Source organism: Bufo gargarizans, chromosome 2 (assembly GCF_014858855.1).
Source record: "Bufo gargarizans isolate SCDJY-AF-19 chromosome 2, ASM1485885v1, whole genome shotgun sequence".
Classification (NCBI taxonomy): Eukaryota; Metazoa; Chordata; class Amphibia; order Anura; family Bufonidae; genus Bufo; species Bufo gargarizans.
Genome location: NC_058081.1, coordinates 457,035,017 through 457,056,663, shown reverse-complemented (window position 1 = coordinate 457,056,663; position 21,647 = coordinate 457,035,017). Strand labels below are relative to the sequence as shown.

Here is a 21,647-nt window from a genome sequence, read left to right as displayed (position 1 = left end):
GAAATTTTCATCAGATTCTTCCTGAGCTGAGCAGTCAATCTAACAAAGAAGAATCTCAGTCCAACTTACAATTCTACTTGGTAATAGCCTTGGCATTGATTTCTTTTCTCTTTATATTAACTGTGATTATTGCAGTTGTCTCCAAATATAAAGAGTCAAAGTCTTCTACCACATTTGGATCTATGAGTACAAGTCTGTATCCACAGGTTGATCCCAGATTTATTTCACAGTTCAACAATGGAACATTACCTCTGCCATATTCCTATGATGTTTGTGTAACTCTCGATCCACATGACCAGGAATTTGCATTTCTTAAACCTCAGCACAATGTTCCAGTTGACAGTCTAATAGATGCTGATGATTCTGGCATTGGAAGTGAAATGTTAAAGAACTGTCCACCTATAGAAAATGTCATTTCACAGGTATGTTTTTTTGAAATTTGTAAATCAGCATTTATCTGTTGATACTTAACCACCTCCTATCAGCCCATAAACTATAAAGTCTGAGAGGTGGTTCTCTATCTCCTAATAGACGTTTCAAAATGTCCTTTCATAGATCTCAGCTGCACTCTAATTGTGCAGCTGCTTATCGGGTTGCCCGCTGTCAGTAACAGCAGGGCAACCCTTAGGGAAGGCAGGGACAGTTACCAGGTGACCCTGCCTTCTGGATCGTTGTAAACAACGAGCGCTGTGCATACATAGCAGGAAGCGCTATGCGCTTCCTGTTCCAGCCCGGCGGTCATGTGATTGCCGGGACCGGAGAGTGCAGGAGCTGTGTGAGGTCTTTCAAAGACCTCGATCAGCCCTGCTCTGAGGCTGTACAGCACTGTCTTGCGCAGTACAGCCTCTCTAGGGGGTGCATTTTTTCTGTAACTGGGGCTACTATGTCAGCCCCAGTTACAGGAGAAATCAACAGTAAATGTATTTGTTTTTTTTAATGAAGTAAATGTCTCCCAGAGGTCTTGTATGACCTTATGGGGGATGCAAAGTGCAAAAAAAAAAAAAAAAGTTTTTCATGTAAAAAAGTAATTTCCCATGTAAGGAATACATTTTTTTTAAAAATAGAAAAAAATTCAATTAGACAGACATATTTGGTATTGCCGTGTCCATGACAGCCGGCTCTATAAATATATCACATGAGCAACCCAGTCCGATAAACACTATAATAAAAAATAAAAAAGTGTCAAAAAAAGCCATTTTTGTCACCTTACATCACAAAAAGTGCAACACCAAGTGATCAAAAAGGTGTATGTCCCACAAAATGGTACCAATAAAACCGTCACCTCATCCCGGAAAAAATGAGCCCCTTCATAAGAAAATCGCTCAAAAAATAAAAACTATAGCTCTCAGAACATGGAGACACTAAAACATAATTTTTTTGGTTTTAAAAATGCTATTATTGTGTTAAAGTGAAATAAATAAAAAAAGTATATATATTAGGTATCGCCGCGTCCATAACAACCAGCTCTATAAAAATATCACATGACCTAACCTCTCGGGTGAACACCGTAAAAAAAAAAGGTGTAAAAAAAAAGCCATTTTTATCACCTTACATCACAATAAGTGCAACACCAAATGATCAAAAAGGCGTATGTCCCACAAAATGGTACCGATAAAACCATCACCTCATCAAGCAAAAAATGAGCCCCTACATAAGAAAATAGTTAAAAAAATAAATAGAAATATAGCTCTCAGAACATGGGCACATTAAAACATAATTTTCTTGCTTCAAAAATGCTACTATTGTGTAAAATTCTAATAAATAACAAAAAGTATACATATTAGGTATCGCCATGTCCATACCGATCTGCTCTATAAAAATAGCACTTGACCGAACCCCTAAGGTGAACTCTGTAAAAATAAATAAATAAAAACTGTGCTAAAACAACCAATTTTTTGTCATCTTGCCCCATAAAGTGTTATAATGAATGATCAAAAAATCATATTTACCCAAAAACAGTACTACTAAAACTGGCACCTTATCTCCTAGTTTAGAAAATGGGGTCACTTCTTGGGAGTTTCTACTGTAAGGGTGCATCAGGGGGTCTTCAAACAGGACATGGCATCTAAAATGTGGCGCTCCTTTTCTTCTGCGCCCTGCCATGTGCCCATACAGCAGTTCATGACCACATGTGGGGTGTTTCTGTAAACTGCAGAATCTGGTTAATAAATATTGAAAAACACCAAAACAAAAATATCATAAATATCTCACATGTAGTTAATCGTATTATCACCTACACTGCTCAAAAAGCATCCACACAGAGAATTATTGAAATCAATTAATTCGTTTATTAGACATCCAAAAAATGGTATTTCATTAAAACATATACAAAAGACAGCAAATCATGGGAACACGACGGTGTTACAAATAATTGTATATAAACAGAAAGAGCTCCAAACCAAAAAGGGACTAGTATCCCCCCATACAAAAATGGGGCAGTGTCAGCTTAGTGGGGCACATATAGCAACAATAGCACCCAGGACATACATGATAGAACACTACAACCACTTAAGGAAGTGTGAACCTGGGTGCAGCCCTCACAAGGCAGAGACTGTAGGGGGAGAAAAAAACTGTTAAAGTGCAAATAGTGCAACAATTAGGCTTCGTTACTGACCCTGGTCTGAAGCAGCCGCCCGACGATCGTTTCACTTAACACTTCCTCTTGGGGCATTAATAAATATTGAGTTTTGTTTGGCTGTTAACCATCGATGTGTTAAAGAAAAAATTGGATTAAAATGGAAAATCTGCCCAAAAAGTGAAATTTTGAAATTTGATCTCCATTTTCCTTTAATTCTTGTGGCACGCCTAAAGGGTTAACAAAGTTTGTAAAATTGGTTTTAAGTAACTTAAGGGGTGTAGTTTCTACAATGGCCTCATTTATGGGGGTATCCACTATGTAGGCCCCACAAAGTGACTTCAGACCTGAACTGGTCCTTAAAAAGTGGGTTTTGGCAATTTTCTTAAAAATTTTAAGAATTGCTTCTAAACTTCTAAGCCTTCTAACATCCCCAAAAAATAAAATGACATTTCCAAAATGATGCCAACATAAAGTAGACATATGGGGAATGTTAAGTGATAAATATTTTATGAGGTATCACTTTCTGTTTTAAAAGCAGAGAAATTGACATTTAGAAAATTGCAAATTTTTCAAAATTTTTGGTAAATTTGTTATTTTTTCATAAATAAAGGTGAAATATATTGACTATTGAATTTATGACTAGCATGAAGTACAATGTGTCATGAGAAAACAATCTCTGAATGACTTGGATAAGTAAAGGCGTTCCAAAGTTATTACCACATAAAGTGAGATATGTCAGATTTGCAAAATTAGGCCTGGTCAGGAAGGGGGCAAATGGCCCGGATGGGAAGTGGAGGTGGTATCTGAGCTGAAGGAAGCATGCTATAGAGCAGGAAATGCAGAGCAAATTATTAAATAGTTTTGTGGGAAAAGAATCAATATAACTCGTATTTCATTCATTTTAATTTCTTGCTTATTCTTGGCTTCAAAGGGAACCTGTCATGTGGATATTTGATTATAATCTAACTAATTATATACAATCATTAACTACTAAAAAGTACCTTAGATGTATTCACTTACTGGTGTGACAGGTGGCTACCTCATAATATACACACAAAGATGCCACATGCTGCATGCTAATGAGCTGATTCGAGTCCGGCGTGATGTCATTGAGTCCAACATATATTTAATTCTGAGCTATAGCCACTCCCCTACCCACCTGCTGCTGATTCATATGGAAACAAACTGTCATTAAGCAGCAGGTGGGCGGGGAGAGTCAGAAGCTCATGAATATACATGACTCATCATTATCAGCTGGAGCTTTTCAATACAAGATGTTGGCAGATTGACTGGGTCAATTAAAGATAGTGACCCAGCATTTTGCTAAGCGAATCAGTCACTTATTTATGTTGCCCTTAGTTAGGACACCATAAAACTGGTGACAGGTTCGCTTTAAAGTCGAGAAGGCGGTCCTATCAGTGACTGACAGCCTTCCCTCTAAGACTGTAATAGCTGTCAATCACTGATAGGCCCTCCTCCTTGACTTCAAAGAAAAGGTCATTAATATTTGATTGGTGGGGTAAAACTCTCACCACATCTGCTAATTAGTCATTTGAAAAGGCCATATCTAGGCCTCTAACTAAGCCAGTTTGTCCTGAGTCACATGACCTAGGCGTAGCTTCGTCACACTCATGTAAGTGAGTCTATTCTGCAATCCCAAGCATATCCACTACATAATAAAGTCTCTTAGTCTCTTCAATCAGCTGAACGGTGGCTGTGATAGGTGTTGGAACCCCATGAATCAGACATTAATGACTTATCCTGAGAATGCTGCCAATATTTTTTCCCAGAAAACATTTGTATAGTTCATGCAGAAAAAATATCTTGCTATCATAAATATATCTAAAATGAATGCCTAGATTTAAAAAAAATTATTAAGAAAGCAAAAAGGAAAAAAAAATGCATATGTTTGTATTTTACACACACAAATTCCACCATATTGCAAAAATGAATATATGTATATTTTTTATTTTAAATTTTATGAATGAAAAAGGGGGGATGTATGTGTGTACACAGTCTGCTATACTATTTGCTAATACTAGTAACTATTTCTATAACTTTCAATTTTTTTATTTTCTGCATTTCATCTTCGAGTCTCCTCCCTGTACCTGTTTTTCGCCTGCTATGCAGCCAATAAACATGCAGGGAGGTACTGGCACACACTGTAATGCCATAGCGATGTTGGCTACTGGCATTACAGTGATTGGCTGGCCAGAACATGTCATCGGGTGCTATAAAGCACCCGATGATACGTGTTCGGCTCAGTTTTACTCAGGGAAAGCTGAGCATAGGAAGGGAAAGACAGTGTAGGGAGTGTTATTGGAAGATTTTTATTACAAAAACTTTTAACCCAAAAGTCCTTTTAAGGAATATTGTGTGTGATAGAATCAATATATGTTTGTAGCTCAGCCTGCGCTAAATTGCTCAGTCTTAGGGAGAGCTGTGCATAGGAAGGGACAGAGTGTAGACAGTGTTATTGGAAGATTTTTTATTAGAAATACTTTTCAGAGACACAAAAGTCCTTTTCAGGATAATTCTGTGTGACAGCAGCAATATATATTTTTAGCGCATCCTGTGCTAAATAGCATCTAATAGGCCGCTGCGGACAGTGACATTAGCTGTGCCACATCTCCAGTGTAAAGTGTGCACATCCAAAAAATATCTGATATCCAGTGTACTTCTTCCATAGACTGTGTTTGCTGTGGACAGTGAGATTAGCTGCGCCATATCTTCAATGTAAAGTTTGCGCATCAAAAACAAATCTGACATCCAGTGTACTTTTTCCGTAGACGGTGTCCACTACGGGAAGTGACATTAGCTGCGCCACATCTCCAGAGTAAAGTGTGCTCATCCAAAAAATATCTGACATCCAGTGTACTTTTTTCCGTAGATGGTGTCCGCTGAAACAGTGACATTAGCTGCACCACCTCTTTAATGTAAAGTGTGCGCATCCAATTAATATCTGTGACATACAGTGTACTTTTTCAATAGACTGTGTCCTCTGCGGACAGTGACATTAGCTGGGCCACATCTCTAGTGTAAAGTGTGCGCATCCAAAATATATCTGTGACATGCAGAGTACTTTTTCAATAGTCGGTGTCCGCTGCGGACAGTGATATTAGCTACGCCACATCTCCTGTGTAAAGTATGCGCATCCCAGAAATATCTGTGACATAGAGTGTCTTTTTTCCGTAGATGGTGTCCGCTGCAGACAGTGACATTAGCTGCGCCACATCTCCAGTGTAAAGTGTGCGCATCCCAAAAATATCTGATACCCAGTGTACTTTTTCCATGGACGGTGTCCGCTGCAGACAGTGACATTAGCTGCGCAACTTCTTCTCCTGTGTAAAGTGTGTGCATCCCAAATATATCTGTGACATAGAGTGTACTTTTTCCATAGACGGTGTCCGCTGCAGACAGTGACGTTAGCTGCGCCACATCTCCAGTGTAAAGTGTGTGCATCCCAAAAATATCTGACATCCAGTGTACTTTTCGTAGACGGTGTCAGCTGCGGACAGTGACATTAGCTGCTACACATCTCCTATGTAAAGTGTGCGCATCCAAAAAATATCTGTGACATCCAGTGTACTTTTTCCATAAACGGTGTCCGCTGCAGACAGTGACATTAGCTGCACCACATCTCCAGTGTAAAGTGTGCGCATCCCAAAAATATCTGTGACATACAGTGTACTTATTCCGTAGACGGTGTCCACTGCATACAGTGACATCAGCTGCGACAGCTCAACAGTGTAAAGTGTGTGCATCAAAAAAATATCTGACATCCGCTGTACTATTTTTGTAGACAGTGTCCGTTGCAAACAGTGACATTAGCTGCGCCACATCTCCAGTGTAGAGTGTGCGCTTCCAAAAAAAAATCTGACATCCAGTGTACTTTTCCATAGACGGTGTCAGCTGTGGACAGTGACATTAGCTGCTCCACATCTCCTGCGTAAAGTGTGCGCATCCATAGAATATATCTGTGACATACAGTGTACTTTTTCTGTAAACGGTCTCTGCTGCGGACAGTGACATTACTAGTGCCACATCTGCAGTGTAACGTGTGCGCTTCTAAAATTTATCTGTGACATATTGTATACTTTTTCCGTAGACGGTGTCTGCTGCGGACAGCAACATTTCCAGCGCCACATCTGTAATGTAACTTATATGCTTCAAAATGTATTTGCAACATCCAGTGTACTTTTTCTGTCGTCGGTGTCTGCTGCGGAGAGTGACATTACCAGCGCCACATCTGCAGTGTAACGTGTGCGCTTCTAAAATTTATCTGTAACATCCAGTGTACATTTTCCGTAGACGGTGTCTTCTACGGACAGTGACATTACCAGTGCCACAGATTTATTTAACCAATCTTAGATTTATTTAACCAATCACTGGCAACAGGAGTCGTCCCAGAAGATTGGAAATTAGAAAATGTTGTGCCCATTCACAAGAAAGGTAGTAGGGAGGAATCGAACAACTATAGGCCGGTAGGCCTGACATCAATAGTGGGGAAATTAATGGAAACCATACTTAAGGAGAGGATTATGAAACATCTAAAATCCCATGGATTGAAAGATGAAAAACAGCATGGGTTTACTTCAGGAAGATCATATCAAACTAATCTTATTTTTTATTTTTATTGGGTGACTAAAATAATAGATGGAGGAGGTGCAGTAGACATCGCTTATCTAGACTTTATTAAGGCTTTTGATACTGTCCCACATAGAAGGCTTATCAATAAAGTGCAGTCTTTGGGCTTGGCTCCCATATTGTTGAATAGATTAGGCAGTGGCTGAGGGACAGGCAACAGAGGGTTGTAGTCAATGGAGTATATTCAGACCAAGGTCTTGTTACCAGTGGGGTACCTCAGGGATCAGTTCTGGGACCCATATTGTTCAATATCTTTGTCAGCGAAATTGCAGAAGGCCTCAATAGTAAGGTGTGTCTTTTTGCTGATGACACAAAGATTTGTAACAGGGTTGATGTTCCTGGAGGGATACACCAAATGGAAAAGGACTTAGGAAAACTAGAGGAATGGTCAAAAATCTGGCAACTAAAATTTTATGTTGATAAGTGCAAGATAATGCACCCAAGAGCAGAATATAAAATCCGTGATACAGTCCTAACCTCAGTATCTGAGGAAAGGGATTTAGGTATCATTATTTCAGAAGACTTAAGGGTAGGCAGACAATGTCATAGAGCAGCAGGAAATGCTAGCAGAATTCTTGGGTGTATAGGGAGAGGAATTACCAGTAGAAAGAGGGAGGTGCTCATGCCGCTCTACAGAGCACTAGTGAGACCTCATTTGGAGTATTGTGCTCAGTACTGGAGACCATATCTCCAGAAGGATATTGATACTTTGGAGAGAGTTCAGAGAAGAGCTACTAAACTGGTACATGGATTGCAGGATAAAACTTACCAGGAAAGATTAAAGGACCTTAACATGTATAGCTTGGAAGAAAGACGAGACAGAGGGGAATCAACAAGGTAAAAGAGGAGAGAATATTTAAAAGAAGAAAAACTGCTACAAGAGGACAGTTTTAAATTAGAGGGGCAAAGGTCTAAAAGTAATATCAGGAAGTATTACTTTACTGAGAGAGTAGTGGATGCATGGAATAGCCTTCCTGCAGAAGTGGTAGCTGCAAATACAGTGGAGGAGTTTAAGCATGCATGGGATAGGCATAAGGTCATCCTTCATATAAGATAGGGCCAGGGGCTATCCATAGTATTTAGTATATTGGGCAGACTAGATGGGCCAAATGGTTCTTATCTGCCGACACATTCTACATCTGCAGTGTAACATGTGCGCTTCTAAAATGTATCTGTGACATTCAGTGTACTTTTTCGATAGACGGTGTCATCATTTATGGTCGGAACTACGACGGTATCTGATCGTCTTTGAACCTCCGACTTTCGGTTTTGATTAATAAAAACATTTCTGGCAAATGCTTTTGCTTTGGTTCGTCTTGCGCAGCTCCTAGAATTTCACCTCTAGCGGCACAATACGGATGCCCCCGGCCATTCATCTTAATCATGGCCCCATTTCCGAAAACCTACAAAATAGAACTATTCAGGCGATCCGGCCTGCTTTGAACACGGTGAATTTTTTCAATGTTCGGCTAAGCAGCAGGCACTCTCCCATAATTTTTTTAATGGTCAGCTCAGCAGCAGGCCCTCAATTATAATGTTTTAGAGCAGGGATGCTCAACCTGCGGCCCTCCAGCTGTTGTAAAACTACAACTCCCACATTGCACTGCTGCAGGTTGATAGCTGTAGACTGTCTGAGAATGCTGGGAGTTGTAGTTTTGCAACAGCTGGAGGGCTGCAGGTTGAGCATCCCTGCTCAGCAGCAGGCCCTTACCTACAATCTTTTAAAGGGTCAGCTCACCTGCAGGCCCTCACCTACAATCTTTTAGATGGTCAGCTCACCAGCAGGCCCTCACCTACAATTTTTTTGAGGGTCAGCTCACAAGCAGGCCCTCATCTACATTCTTTTACAGGGTCAGCTCACCTTCAGGCCCTCACCTACAATCTTTTAAAGGGTCAGCTCACTAGCAGGCCCTCACCAAAAATCTTTTTGAGGGTTAGCTCATCTGCAGGCCCTCACCTAATTATACCTAATATGTAATTTGCGCGCATGCTGCCTTGCTTGGAAGTGGTAGCCGTAGCTGTTTCTCAGGCTCCCTCTCTGGAATCAAACCCTGATTCCCCATTACCCGTGGTCACCGTGGTTGGAGCTGAAAGTTGATAGGGCAGACATCCGAATGGATCCTCGCCATCACTGGGAAATGCGCTCGGGTCCAGGTTATCTAGAGTCACCAAAGCGGCAGCAGGCCCTCGACCATAATGTTTTAGATGGTCAGATCAACAGGTCCTTGCTCCAAATGTTTTTGAGGTTCACTAGCAGACCATCAATCATAATTATTCAAGGCTGTATATGATGCCCTTCTTTATGTGTAACAAAGAGTGTATTGTACGGCTGGTTCCCTGTAATTTTTGGCAGCCCTTTAACTTAGTGGATAGGCTTTATTAGTGTAGGAGTCCTACTACTTGAACAATTGTACTGCAATGTGAATGAGGCCCTCCTTTATGTGATATACAGGTTGTATTGGAGTGCCTCTTCCTTGTAATTTTTGGCAGCACTTGCACTTTATACACAAGAAAATATACCTAACACTTTTTTCTCTAAAATCAATTTTATCTTTGGTTTTGTGAGCATTATTCTCTCTGTAAAAGTGGTGTTCTACTCGGACAACATCGTTCCCAGCAGTGACCTGGGAGTCCAAGAAGCATCCAGACATCCTCCCCATGCTGTTCCCGAACCATTTTGGTGGTGTTTTCATCAATTTCTGACCTTTTCCTATGAACCATGCACCCTCTTCTCTTCAGAGCAGGGAGTGCCTGGTTTAATGCTCAGGTTTTCCCATTGACTTCCATTATACTTGGGTGCTTGGTAGAGAACCCGAGCATCCCGATGTGTTTGGCCCGAGCCCCTGAGCACCCGAGCACTATGGTGCTTGATCATCACTAGAATTACCCACTACTACCACAGTCAGAGAAGGATGGGATTAATTCACAGCCTGCAGGCTTACAGTTAAATTAAGAGATATATAGGATTATCTACCTTGTTGTGGTTGACAGTGGAATATGTCAAGCTCTGCATTCTAGAATTCTGGCTTCAAAAAGTCAACAATAGGGCTTTTTAAGCTTAAGTTTTGTATTTTTTGCACCACTCATTTCAGTGTTGCAAAGTGCGTGGGCAACTGGATGTGATTAACTATGTTAATTAATTTCACTCTAGAGTTACCAGTTGAAGCCTTATAAGAAGACATAAATTGTGTCGCAATTTTATTCCAGTAAAGGGGTAGCTGTCACACGTAATGGGGAGGGGACAACACAAGAAAACACACAGAAGGAAATAAACCAGAGTCTAGACCTCAAAGCTAAGGAAGAGGGATTGTGACCTCCTACAAATCCCTAGATCTCTCCCTGACTCCTGCCAGTATGAGTAGACCCTGAAGGTGGAAAAACTCTTACACCGGAACCTAGGCCATAGAGACCCTGGAAGCCCTAGGAACGGTGGCAGTGAAAGAGACTACTGGTTCTTTCCCAGGTGAAGGACCCGGCATCTCCCTGAGGCCTAGAAACACAACAAACAAGAGTAACAACAAAATTCACAACAAAAGCACTTATCTTTAAAGAGGCAATAGAGAAGATGGTGATCCACATGAACAACATACCATCTCAACAAACACCAATCAGGAAATATCAACTGCATGGTAAGCAGTGTGAAAGTAAACTAAATAGAACCTCAGTGATGACCACAGGCAAAACCTGACAAGGGGTGTGGTCATTACTAAACAACAAACTGCAAGGTGAGAACAGAGACTGTCAGATAGCCTCATGTGCTACCAATCTCCCTGATCTTCTCACCTCTGTCATGAGAGGGGCCGTGACAGAAGCATAGAAACTGGAGAAATGTCTCACGACAAGAGTGATACCGTTAAAGATTTTAACTTTACCTTTTGAACCGCATTGTACTTTATAGACAACTCCCTCTTTCCCCAATTGGCTAGACCTTACTTAGCTGATTCCTGACACTGTATATCCATTCATTCTCCTGGCCTGTGACGCTCCACTAAGCTCCTGGTTACTGGTGGCGGTGATGTCAAACCAGATGTTTAAAGCAAGGGAGCCCAGAGGAGCATTGCAAGTCTGGAGGAAAAGGATTGTGAAGCCAGCATAAAGAAGGAGGTAAACAAGCTTCTCTTCAGGGGAGGATTGTCCGTAGACCGTACAAGAAAATTTCCCAATGGGTCAATGGCCAGGGGATCACCTAAGTCCTCTTCACAGACACCAACCACATACAGTACATGACAATCTGATCCTCTTAGAATTAATTAATGCTAGATACATCAGGTACTTATGCACTTTTCTACTGCCGACAGGTGCTCTCATGAATCAAACTGTATTGGTATCCGCAGGACAGTGATACAGTTAAATACTATGGCGGGGTGGCAGTATATTGTGCTGCACTGTGGAATTTGGTTCTGTTAGGGTGGTATTTTGTGCTGCACTAAAGTATTGCTGGCCCTGTCTACTTCTGTTGTCCCTGCTTACGTAAGCTTCTACGCCTTCTATCAATTTGAACGTACCTAAAACATTGGGCTTCTTTTCATTCATTCCCAATCAGCCCTGCTTCACTTTAAAGGTCTGACTAAGTGGAGGGTTTTGCCAACTTCCCCTCCATTCTTGTACTAAACCTTTAGTGAAGCATCAGAAGTCCATCAATAGTAAACTGAGCCCGAGAAATGTTGATCTTTTGTGAGTGAAGTGTCCCTATAAATACACTGGGGCAGATTTATGAAAAATAATGTTTTAATGATTTTTTGCAGTGATAATGAAATGTGAATATTCTTATTATTATACCGGACAGATTTATGAAAACTGATGTTTCTAGAGATTGTTTGAAGTAATAGTGAGATTCAAATGTTTGATTTTTAGTTATATAATGTTCCTATAATTACACTAGGGAAGACATCAATTTAAAAAAAAAAACTTTTCTAGTGATTTTTGTTGAGATGAGATGTGAATGTTGCTATAAATACTGTACATTGGGGAACATGTATGACAAATATCTAAAACACAAACCGTCACAATGCAGTTTAAATTTTTATAATGCTTTTAAACATGAAAGCTGCATTGTGATTGGTTGCTATGGGAAACAAAGACCATTTTCTTTTAGGCAGTTTTCTTCCTCATTAAGCTGAATTTTTATGTGACTCATGTGTCTGCAATTAAGTCTCAAAAAAGGAAAAAAATGGAAAGGCAGAAATGTACAAATTACTTTACTGTTCCTATAGAACGAGATCTACAAGAAAGGTCTGTGTACAAGTGTTAACTTAATGAATTTGTGTAAGATATTAGTGGGGTTTTCTGTCAAGTTGAACTTACCTCCAATCCTGAGAATGGCTTCCCTGTACCCTTCCCTGTACTGATGGAGCATCAGTGTAGGACCTGCTACCCTGATCAATTCAGGGGACCCTGTAAGGTACAGGTTCCCCATTCTCATGATGTGTGTGGGAACCAGCAGTAGGACCCCCACCAATAGAGATTAACTCCAAATTACTCCTTTAAATATAAGAAGTATCAATGCTAAATACAATTTCTATGTGACTAAGCTTTGTGTCAGATTTTGACTCAATTAATTAATGACAGCGACATACAGTACTGGTAACGTTAAAGAGGTTATCCTTCTTTTAGTGATGGCCTATCCTATACAACACCCCCGCCCCTGCCAATTAGCTGTTTGGGTGTAGCTTCAGGGCTGGTGGTCACAGCTGGAACTACACAGCTCAATCAACTGTGCACTGGATTAAGTATGTAACTGCAGTGCTGCTCCCATTGCCTTCAAAGGTACAGTGTTGTAGTTATGAGCTCCCTCCACTACACAAACAGAGATGAGCAGTTCTGGTGCCGACTTCCAGCTCTGTAACTACTGTACACTCAAACTGCTCATCAGTAAGGGTACAGGGTGTCAGATCCCCACCGATCAGCTCTTGCGGGCAGGGTCCTCTCCCCCTTTATACCAGTCTGCTAATAATGTCTTGTTTATTGTATTCTTATCATGTGTGTAACCACTTCTTGATGTAAAGTGCCATAGAAGTAATGGTGCTTTAAAATAATAATAATCCCGAGAATAGTTCCTCATGTAATAAAAGCTGGAACACCTCTTTAAGGATATGCTTGTGATATTTAGGGCCATATTTACATATTGCAAAGCAATCCTTCAGATGCCGCGTTCTTCAATGGTCGCGGCATCTGAAATCAATACTAAAGCCTTTCAGGAGTGGATTAAATAAATAAATAAATTGTACTTACCTCATCCATTTGAGTGCAAAGAGGCTGCCACGGCTATCTTGCTTGAATATTTCCTTTGCTATAGTAGTAGAAATAACCTAACTTTGAAATGTATTTAATAAGTTTAAAAATATTAAATTCCAGCACTTCTTAAAATTGAAAGTCTTCAATGAATATCCATAAAAACAGGAAATACAATCCAAACTCTAAGCCATTGTAAACTAAAAGGGTTCCTGCTCATAATTCAGTATCAAGAGCACCTCCAGTTTTTAAAATATGTAGACTTTGAATTGTATCAACCATTTTATGGATATTAAATTAATGGGGTAATTTACCAAACTGGTATAAAGTAGAACTGACTTAGTTGCCCATAGCAACCAATCAGATTCCACCTTTCATTTTCCAAAGGAACTGTCAAAAATGAAATGTGGAATCTGATTGGCTGCTATGGGCAACTAAGCCAGTTCTACTTTACACCAGTTTGATAAATAACCCCATAAGACTTTAGGAAGCCCTGGAATTTTTTACATTTTAGATTTGCGTTGATGTGGGCCAAGGAGTTTTTACTTCAGATTTTGATCAGATTCAGTTAAGCTGAGTTGGTGCTCATTCTATTTATTTATGCTTGTTATATTAAAGTTTTTTTTATAATTATATCTTGCCTGTGGGTCAATTATATTTGGATATTATTGCATATATGCTATTACTTTTGACATACAAATACTTAAATAGACTCTGATGGCAATGAACTTAAGTAACTGATGCTGCAGTTCCCGATATACGCCTCAAAGCGCCGCTGTTCACCAAATATTCTACAAATCCAGAATCACCTCCATGATTGTAGACAGTGTTCAACAGAAAGGAGAAATACACAGCATTTCACACTAGGATGTGACATGGTTCAGACTCCTAAGAAGAAAGACATCTCTATGATTCTATAATTCCACTGGATTATAACAAGAAACTCCACTGTTATATTTCTGGTAGGAAGAAGGATGGCTGAATTAAAACTGCCGGAAGGACAATTAATCAAAGGACTCAGATGGCAAGTAATATTTCCATTTTTATTTTCCTGGATGTGTCATTCAGTCTCTGGTCAGATTCATTACTCTATTAATGAAGAATTAAGAAAAGGTTCAATTGTTGGAAATTTAGCAAACGATCTTCAATTAAATGTTAAGGATCTCTCCAGAAGAAAATTACACATTGCATCTGATCTGTCAGAGAAATATTTCAGTATAAATCTGGATAATGGAAACCTATACATTGCTGATAGGATAGACAGGGAGACATTGTGTAGAGCTGCAGCTGATTGTGTCCTTATATTTGATGCTGTGGTAGAAAATCCACTAAATGTCTTCACTGTTAAGATTGATATTCAGGACATAAATGACAATCCTCCTAAATTTCATCATAACATATTGACATTAGAAATGAGAGAATTGTCCTCTCCAGGAAGAAGCTTTGTTTTACAAAAAGCTGAAGATTTGGATATAGGTATTAATTCTCTGATAAGCTACAAACTCAGTACAAATCAGTATTTTGCTCTTGGAGAGAAGGTCAGCTCTGATGGCAGTGTATTTCCAGAGCTTATACTAGAGAAACCTCTAGACCGAGAGACACAAGACAGGCATGAACTCATTCTAACAGCTTCTGATGGTGGAAATCCTGTACAGACAGGAACTGCCTTAATAAACATCATTATCACTGACTTCAATGATAATTCCCCAGTATTTACACAGGATGTATATAAAGTAAGTGTTAGGGAAAATATACCGGTGAATTCAACAATTCTGCAAGTCAGTGCAAGTGATGATGATGAAGGCATCAATGCACAGATCACTTACTCTATTAGTACCACAGTAGATAATATTCTTGTTGATTCCCAAAATGGAGAAATTAGAACATGGGGAAACTTAGATTATGAAGTAAGAAATTATTATGAAATTTCTGTGCAAGCGCAAGATGGAGGCGGCCTAGCTGCTCATGCTAAAGTTTTAATAGAAATAACAGATGAAAATGACAATGCTCCTGAAATTTCTATAACCTCATCGTCAGATCATATTCCTGAGGATTCCAACCCTGGAACTGTAGTGGCTCTGATTAAAGTTCATGACCGTGACTCAGGAGAAAATGGTGAAGTTCAATGTGCAATAAAAGGTGATTTACCATTTGAGTTAATATCATCAACTGGAAAGTTCTATAAAATTATTACAAAGAGTGCTCTAGATAGGGAAAAAACATCATCCTACAACATCACAATACAAGCCTCAGATAAAGGGTCTCCTGAAATGAGTTCTATAAAGGTTATCCAACTGGGTATATCAGATATCAATGACAATGCACCAGTGTTCGGAAAGTTGATGTACTCCGCATTTGTGACAGAAAATAATTTACCAGGAGCTTCAATATTTTGTATTCAAGCAAGAGATATGGACAGTGAAGACAATTCTAAAATAACATATTCTATAATGACCAAAGCTAATAAAGAAGATTCCCTACATTACTATATCTCTATAAATCCCATAACTGGTGTCATTTATGCGCAACAGTCATTTGATTATGAGAAACATAAAGAATTTAATATCCAAATAATTGCCAGAGACAGTGGATCTCCATCTCTGAACAGCAGTACAACACTAAAAATATATATAGTCGACCAGAATGATAATTCACCAATTATTCTGTACCCATCACCAGAGGTTGATAGTTCAACATTTGAGATGGTCCCTTGGACTTCTGAAAAAGGATCTTTAGTATCTAAAGTGGTGGCAGTGGATGCTGACTCTGGACACAATGCCTGGTTGTCTTACTTTTTACAGTCTTCAGAACCATCACTCTTCACCATTGACCAGCACACAGGGGAGATCAGGACTTCACATTTATTTCAAGAAAGAGACATCATGAAACATGGAATTGTGGTTCTAGTAAAAGACAATGGGATTCCATCCCGCTCAGCTTCAGTCACTATAAACATGGTGATTGCAGGTAATTTTCATCAGATCCTTCCTGAGCTGAGCAGTCAGTCTAACAAAGAAGAATCTCAGTCCAACCTACAATTCTACTTGGTAATAGCCTTGGCATTGATTTCTTTTCTCTTTATGTTGACTGTGATTATTGCAGTTGTCTCCAAATATAAAGAGTCAAAGTCTTCTACCACATTTGGATCTATGAGTACAAATCTATATCCACCAGTTGATCCCAGATTCATTTCACAGTTCAACAGTGGAACATTACCTCTGCCATATTCCTATGATGTTTGTGTAACTCTGGATCCACATGACCAGGAATTTGCATTTGTTAAACCTCATCACAATGTTCCAGTTGACAGTCTAATAGATGCTGATGATTCTGGCATTGGAAGTGAAATGTTAAAGAACTGTCCACCTATAGAAAATGTCATTTCACAGGTATGTTTTTATGACATTTGTAAATCAGCATTTATCTGTTGATACTTAAAGGGAACCTGTTACGTTGAAATGGTGTCTGAGCTGAAGGAAGCATGCTATAGAGCAGGAGATGCAGAGCAAATTATTAAATAGTTTTGTGGGAAAAGATTCAATATAACTTGGATTTCATTCATTTTAATTTCTTGCTCTATCTTGGTTTTAAAGTCGAGAAGGCGGTCCTATCAGTGATTGACAACCTTCCCTCTAAGACTGTAATAGCTGTCAATCACTAATAGGCCCTCCACCTTGACTTCAAAGAAAAGGTCATTAATATTTGATTGGTGGGGTAAAACTCCCAGCACACCTGCTAATTAGTCATTTGTAAAGGCTGTATCCAGGCCTCTAACTAAGCCAGTGTGTCCTGAGTCACATGACCTAGGCGTAGCTCCGTCACACTCATGTAAGTGGGTCTATTATGCAATCCCAAGCATATCCACTACATAATGAAGTCTCTTAGTCTCTTCAATCAGCTGCACGGTGGCTGTGATAGGTTTCGGAACCCCATGAATCAGACATTAATGACTTATCCTGAGAATGCTGTCAATATTTTTTCCCAGAAAACATTTGTATAGTTCATGAAGAAAAAATATCTTGCTATCATAAATATATCTAAAACGAATACCTAGATTTTTTTTAAAAAAATTAAGACAGCAAAAAGAAAAAAAATTGCATATGTTTGTATTTTACACACACAAATTCCTCTCACTATACTATTGCAAAAATTAATATATGTATATTTTTTATTTTACTTTTTTACGAATAAAAAAGGGGGGTGTATGTGTGTACACAGTCTGCTATACTATTTGCTAATACTAGTAACTATTCCTATAACTTTCAAATTTTTTATTTTCTGCATTTCACTTTTTATTAATTTTTATGATTTTTTAAATGAATTTTACTTATTGTAATTTTTTATTTATTTATGAAAAAGGTGAATTAACTAGTGATGATCAAGTATGCTCGGCCAAACACCTGTTCGGCTCGAGCATCTCGATGTTTGGCACATGGCGGTACTTGGCCAAGTCCTGCATGTGCTCGAACGGATTGCTCGACTCTCCTCCCGGCACCTTATGTTTTTGCCTGCTATGCAGCCAATAAACATGCAAGGAGGTACTGGCACGCACTGTAATGCCATACTGATGTTGGCTACTGGCATTACAGTGATTGACTGGCCAGAACATGTCATCGGGTGCTTTTTCATATGATGATACGCGTTTGGCTCAGTTTTCGTCAGAGAAAGCTGAGCATAGGAAGGGAAAGACAGTGTAGGGAGTGTTAATGGAAGATTTTTATTACAAAAACTTTTCAGAGACCCAAAAGTCCATTTAAGGACTATTGTGTGTGACAGCAGCAATATATATTTTTAGCGCATCCTGTGCTAAATAGCATCTAATATGCCGCTGCGGAAAGTTAAATTATCCGCAACACATCTCCTGTGTAAAGTGTGCGCATCCCTAAATTATCATTGACATCCAGTGTACTTTTTCCGTAGACGGTGTCCGCTGCGGACAGTGACATTAGCTGTGCCACATCTCCAGTGTAAAGTGTGCGCGTCCAAAAGATATCTCACATCCAGTGTACTTTTTCGGTAGATGGTGTTCGCTGAGGACAGTGACATTAGCTGCGCCACATCTCCAGTGTATAGTGTGCGCATCCAAAAAATATCTGACATCCAGTGTACTTCTTCCATAGACGGTGTCCGCTGAGACAGTGACATTAGCTGCACCACCTCTTCAATGTAAAGTGTGCGCATTCAAGTAATTTCTGTGACATACAGTGTACTTTTTCAATAGACGGTGTCTGCTGCGGACAGCGACATTAGCTGGGCCACATCTGCAGTGTAAAGTGTGAGCATCCAAAATATATCTGTGACATACAGAGTACGTTTTCAATAGACGGCGTCCGCTGCGGACAGTGATATTAGCTGTGCCACATTTCCTGTGTAAAGTGTGCGCATCCCAAAAATATCTGTGACATAGAGTGTCTTTTTTCTGTAGACGGTGTACGCTGCAGACAGTGACATTAGCTGCGCCACATCTGCTGTTTAAAGTATGCGCATCCAAAAAGTATCTGACATCCAGTGTACTTTTCCGTAGACTGTGTCAGCTGCGGACAGTGACATTTGCTGCACCACATCTCCTGTGTAAAGTGTGCGCATCCAAAACATATCTCACATTCAGTGTACTTTTTACGTAGACGATGTCCGCTGCGGACAGTGACATTAGCTGCGTATCCCAAAAATATGTGTGACATACAGTGTACTTTTTCCGTAGACGGTGTCCGCTGCAGACAGTGACGTTAGCTATTCCACATCTCCTGTGTATAGTGTGTAATTCCAAAAAATATCTGACATCCAGTGTACTTTTCCGTAGACGGTGTCAGCTGCGGACAGTGACATTAGCTGCTCCACATCTCCAGTGTAAAGTGTGCGCATCCCAGAAATATCTGTGACATACAGTGTCCTTTTTCCATAGACAGTGTCCGCTGAGGACAATGACATCAGCTGCGCCACATTTCCTCTGTAATGCTACTTTCACACTAGCGTTCGGCTGTCCGCTTGTGAGCTCCGTTTGAAGGGGCTCACAAGCGGCCCCGAACGCTTCCGTCCATCCCTAATGCATTCTGAGTGGACGCGGATCCACTCAGAATGCATCAGTCTGGCGGCGTTCAGCCTCCGCTCCGCTCAGCAGGCGGACACCTGAATGCTGCTTGCGGAGGCATGCGGATCCGTCCAGACTTACAATGTAAGTCAATGGGGACGGATCCGTTTGAAGATGACACACTATGGCTCAACGGATCCGTCCACCATTGACTTTCAATGTAAAAGTCTGGACGGATCCGCTCAGGCTACTTTCACACTTTTTTATACAATATACACAATTTTATACAATATAATGCAGACGGATCCGTTCTGAACGGAGCCACCGTCTGCATTATATGAGCGGATCCGTTCAGAACGGATCCGCTCTGAACGCTAGTGTGAAAGTAGCCTAAAGTGTGTGCATACAAAAAATATCTGACTCCCAGTGTAATTTTTCCGTGGACGGTTTCAGCTGCGGACAGTGACATTAGCTGCGCAACATCTCCTGTGTACTGTGTAAAGTGTGTGCATTCCAAAAAATATCTGTGACATACAGTGTCCTTTTTCCGTGGACGGTGTCCGCTGCGGAAAGTGACATTAGCTGCACAACATCTTCTGTGTAAAGTGTGCGCATCCCAAAAATATGTTGCACATACAGTGTCCTTTTTCCGTAGACGGTGTCAGCTGTGGAATGCGACATTAGCTGCGACACCGCAACAGTGTAAAGTGTGCACATCAAAAAAATATCTGACATCCACTGTACTTTTTTTGTAGACAGTGTCCGTTGCAGACAGTGACATTAGCTGTGCCACATTTTTAGTGTAAACTGTGCGCCTCAAAAAATATCTGACATCCAGTGTACTTTTTCCGTAGATGGTGTCCGCTGCGGACAGTGACACTAGCTGCGCCACATCTCCTGTGTAATGTGTGAGCATCCGCAAAAATATCTGTGACAGTGTCCTTTTTCCATAGACAGTGTCCGCTGCGGACAGTGACATCAGTTGCGCCACATTTCCTCTGTAAAGTGTGCGCATCCCAAAAATATCAGACACCCAGTGTACTTTTTCTGTGGACGGTGTCGGCTGTGGATAGTGACATTAGCTGCGCAAAATCTTCTGTGTAAAGTGCGCGCATCCCAAAAATATCTGCGACATACAGTGTCCTTTTTCCGTAGACGGTGTCAGCTGCGGAAAGTGACATTAGCTGCGACACCTCAACAGCGTAAAGTGTGCACATCAAAAAAAATCTGACATCCACTGTACATTTTTCGTAGACAGTGTCCATTGCAGACTACTACACTACATCTCCAGTGTAAAGTGTGCGCATCCAAAAAATATCTGTAACATACAGTGTACTTTTTCTGTAGACGGTGTCCGCTGCGGACAGTGACATAAACTGCGCCACATCTCCAGTCTAAAGTGTGCGCATCCCAAAAATATCTGTAACATACAGTGTACTTTTGCTGTAGACGGTGTCCGCTACGGACAGTGACATTAGCTGCGCCACATCTCTAATGTAAAGTGTGCGCCTCAAAAAATATCTGACATCCAGTGTACTTTTTCTGTAGATGGTGTCCGCTGCAGACAGTGACAATAGCTGTGCCACATCTCCTGTGTAATGTGTGCGCATCCGCAAACATATCTGTGACATACAGTGTACTTTTTCAATAGACGGTGTCCGCTTCTGACAGTGACATTAGCTGGGCCACATCTCCAGTGTATCGTGTGCGGTAAATTTTTTTATCTGTGACATCCAGTGTACTTTTTCCGTAGATGGTGTCTGCTGCAGACAGTGACATTACCAGCACCAAATCTCCTATGTAATGTGTGCGCTTCTAAAATGTATCTGTGATATCCAGTGTCCTTTTTCCGTAGACAGTGTCTGCTGCAGACAGTGACATTTCCAGGGCCACATCTGCAGTGTAAAGTATGCGCATCCAAAAAATATCTGTGACATACAGTGTCCTTTTTCCGTAGACGGTGTCCGCTGCAGACAGTGACGTTAGCTGCGCCACAACTCCAGTGTAAAGTGTGCGCATCCAAATAATATCTGACGTCCAGTGTACTTTTCCGTAGACGGTGTCAGCTGCGGACAGTGACATCAGCTGCCCCACATTTCCTCTGTAAAGTGTGCGCATCCAAAAAATATCTGACACCCAGTGCACCACATCTTCTGTGTAAAG

At 40.5% G+C, this 21,647-nt stretch overlaps 1 protein-coding gene across 11 annotated transcripts in view; it reads left to right on the top strand.

Annotated features, from left to right (window-relative positions):
* Positions 1-21,647, top strand: part of LOC122928299 (protocadherin gamma-A4-like) — a 299,736-nt gene that overhangs the window by 180,654 nt on the left and 97,435 nt on the right. For 2 of the 11 annotated variants that reach the window (XM_044281017.1, XM_044281021.1), the window contains exon 1: positions 14,328-16,845. The exons of the other annotated variants lie outside the window; for them this stretch is intronic. In XM_044281017.1, the coding sequence (XP_044136952.1) occupies positions 14,431-16,845 (2,415 nt within the window). In that variant the 5' untranslated portion in view covers positions 14,328-14,430. Of the gene's footprint in view, positions 1-14,327; positions 16,846-21,647 lie in introns of those variants that run through there. 11 annotated transcript variants of the gene reach the window in all.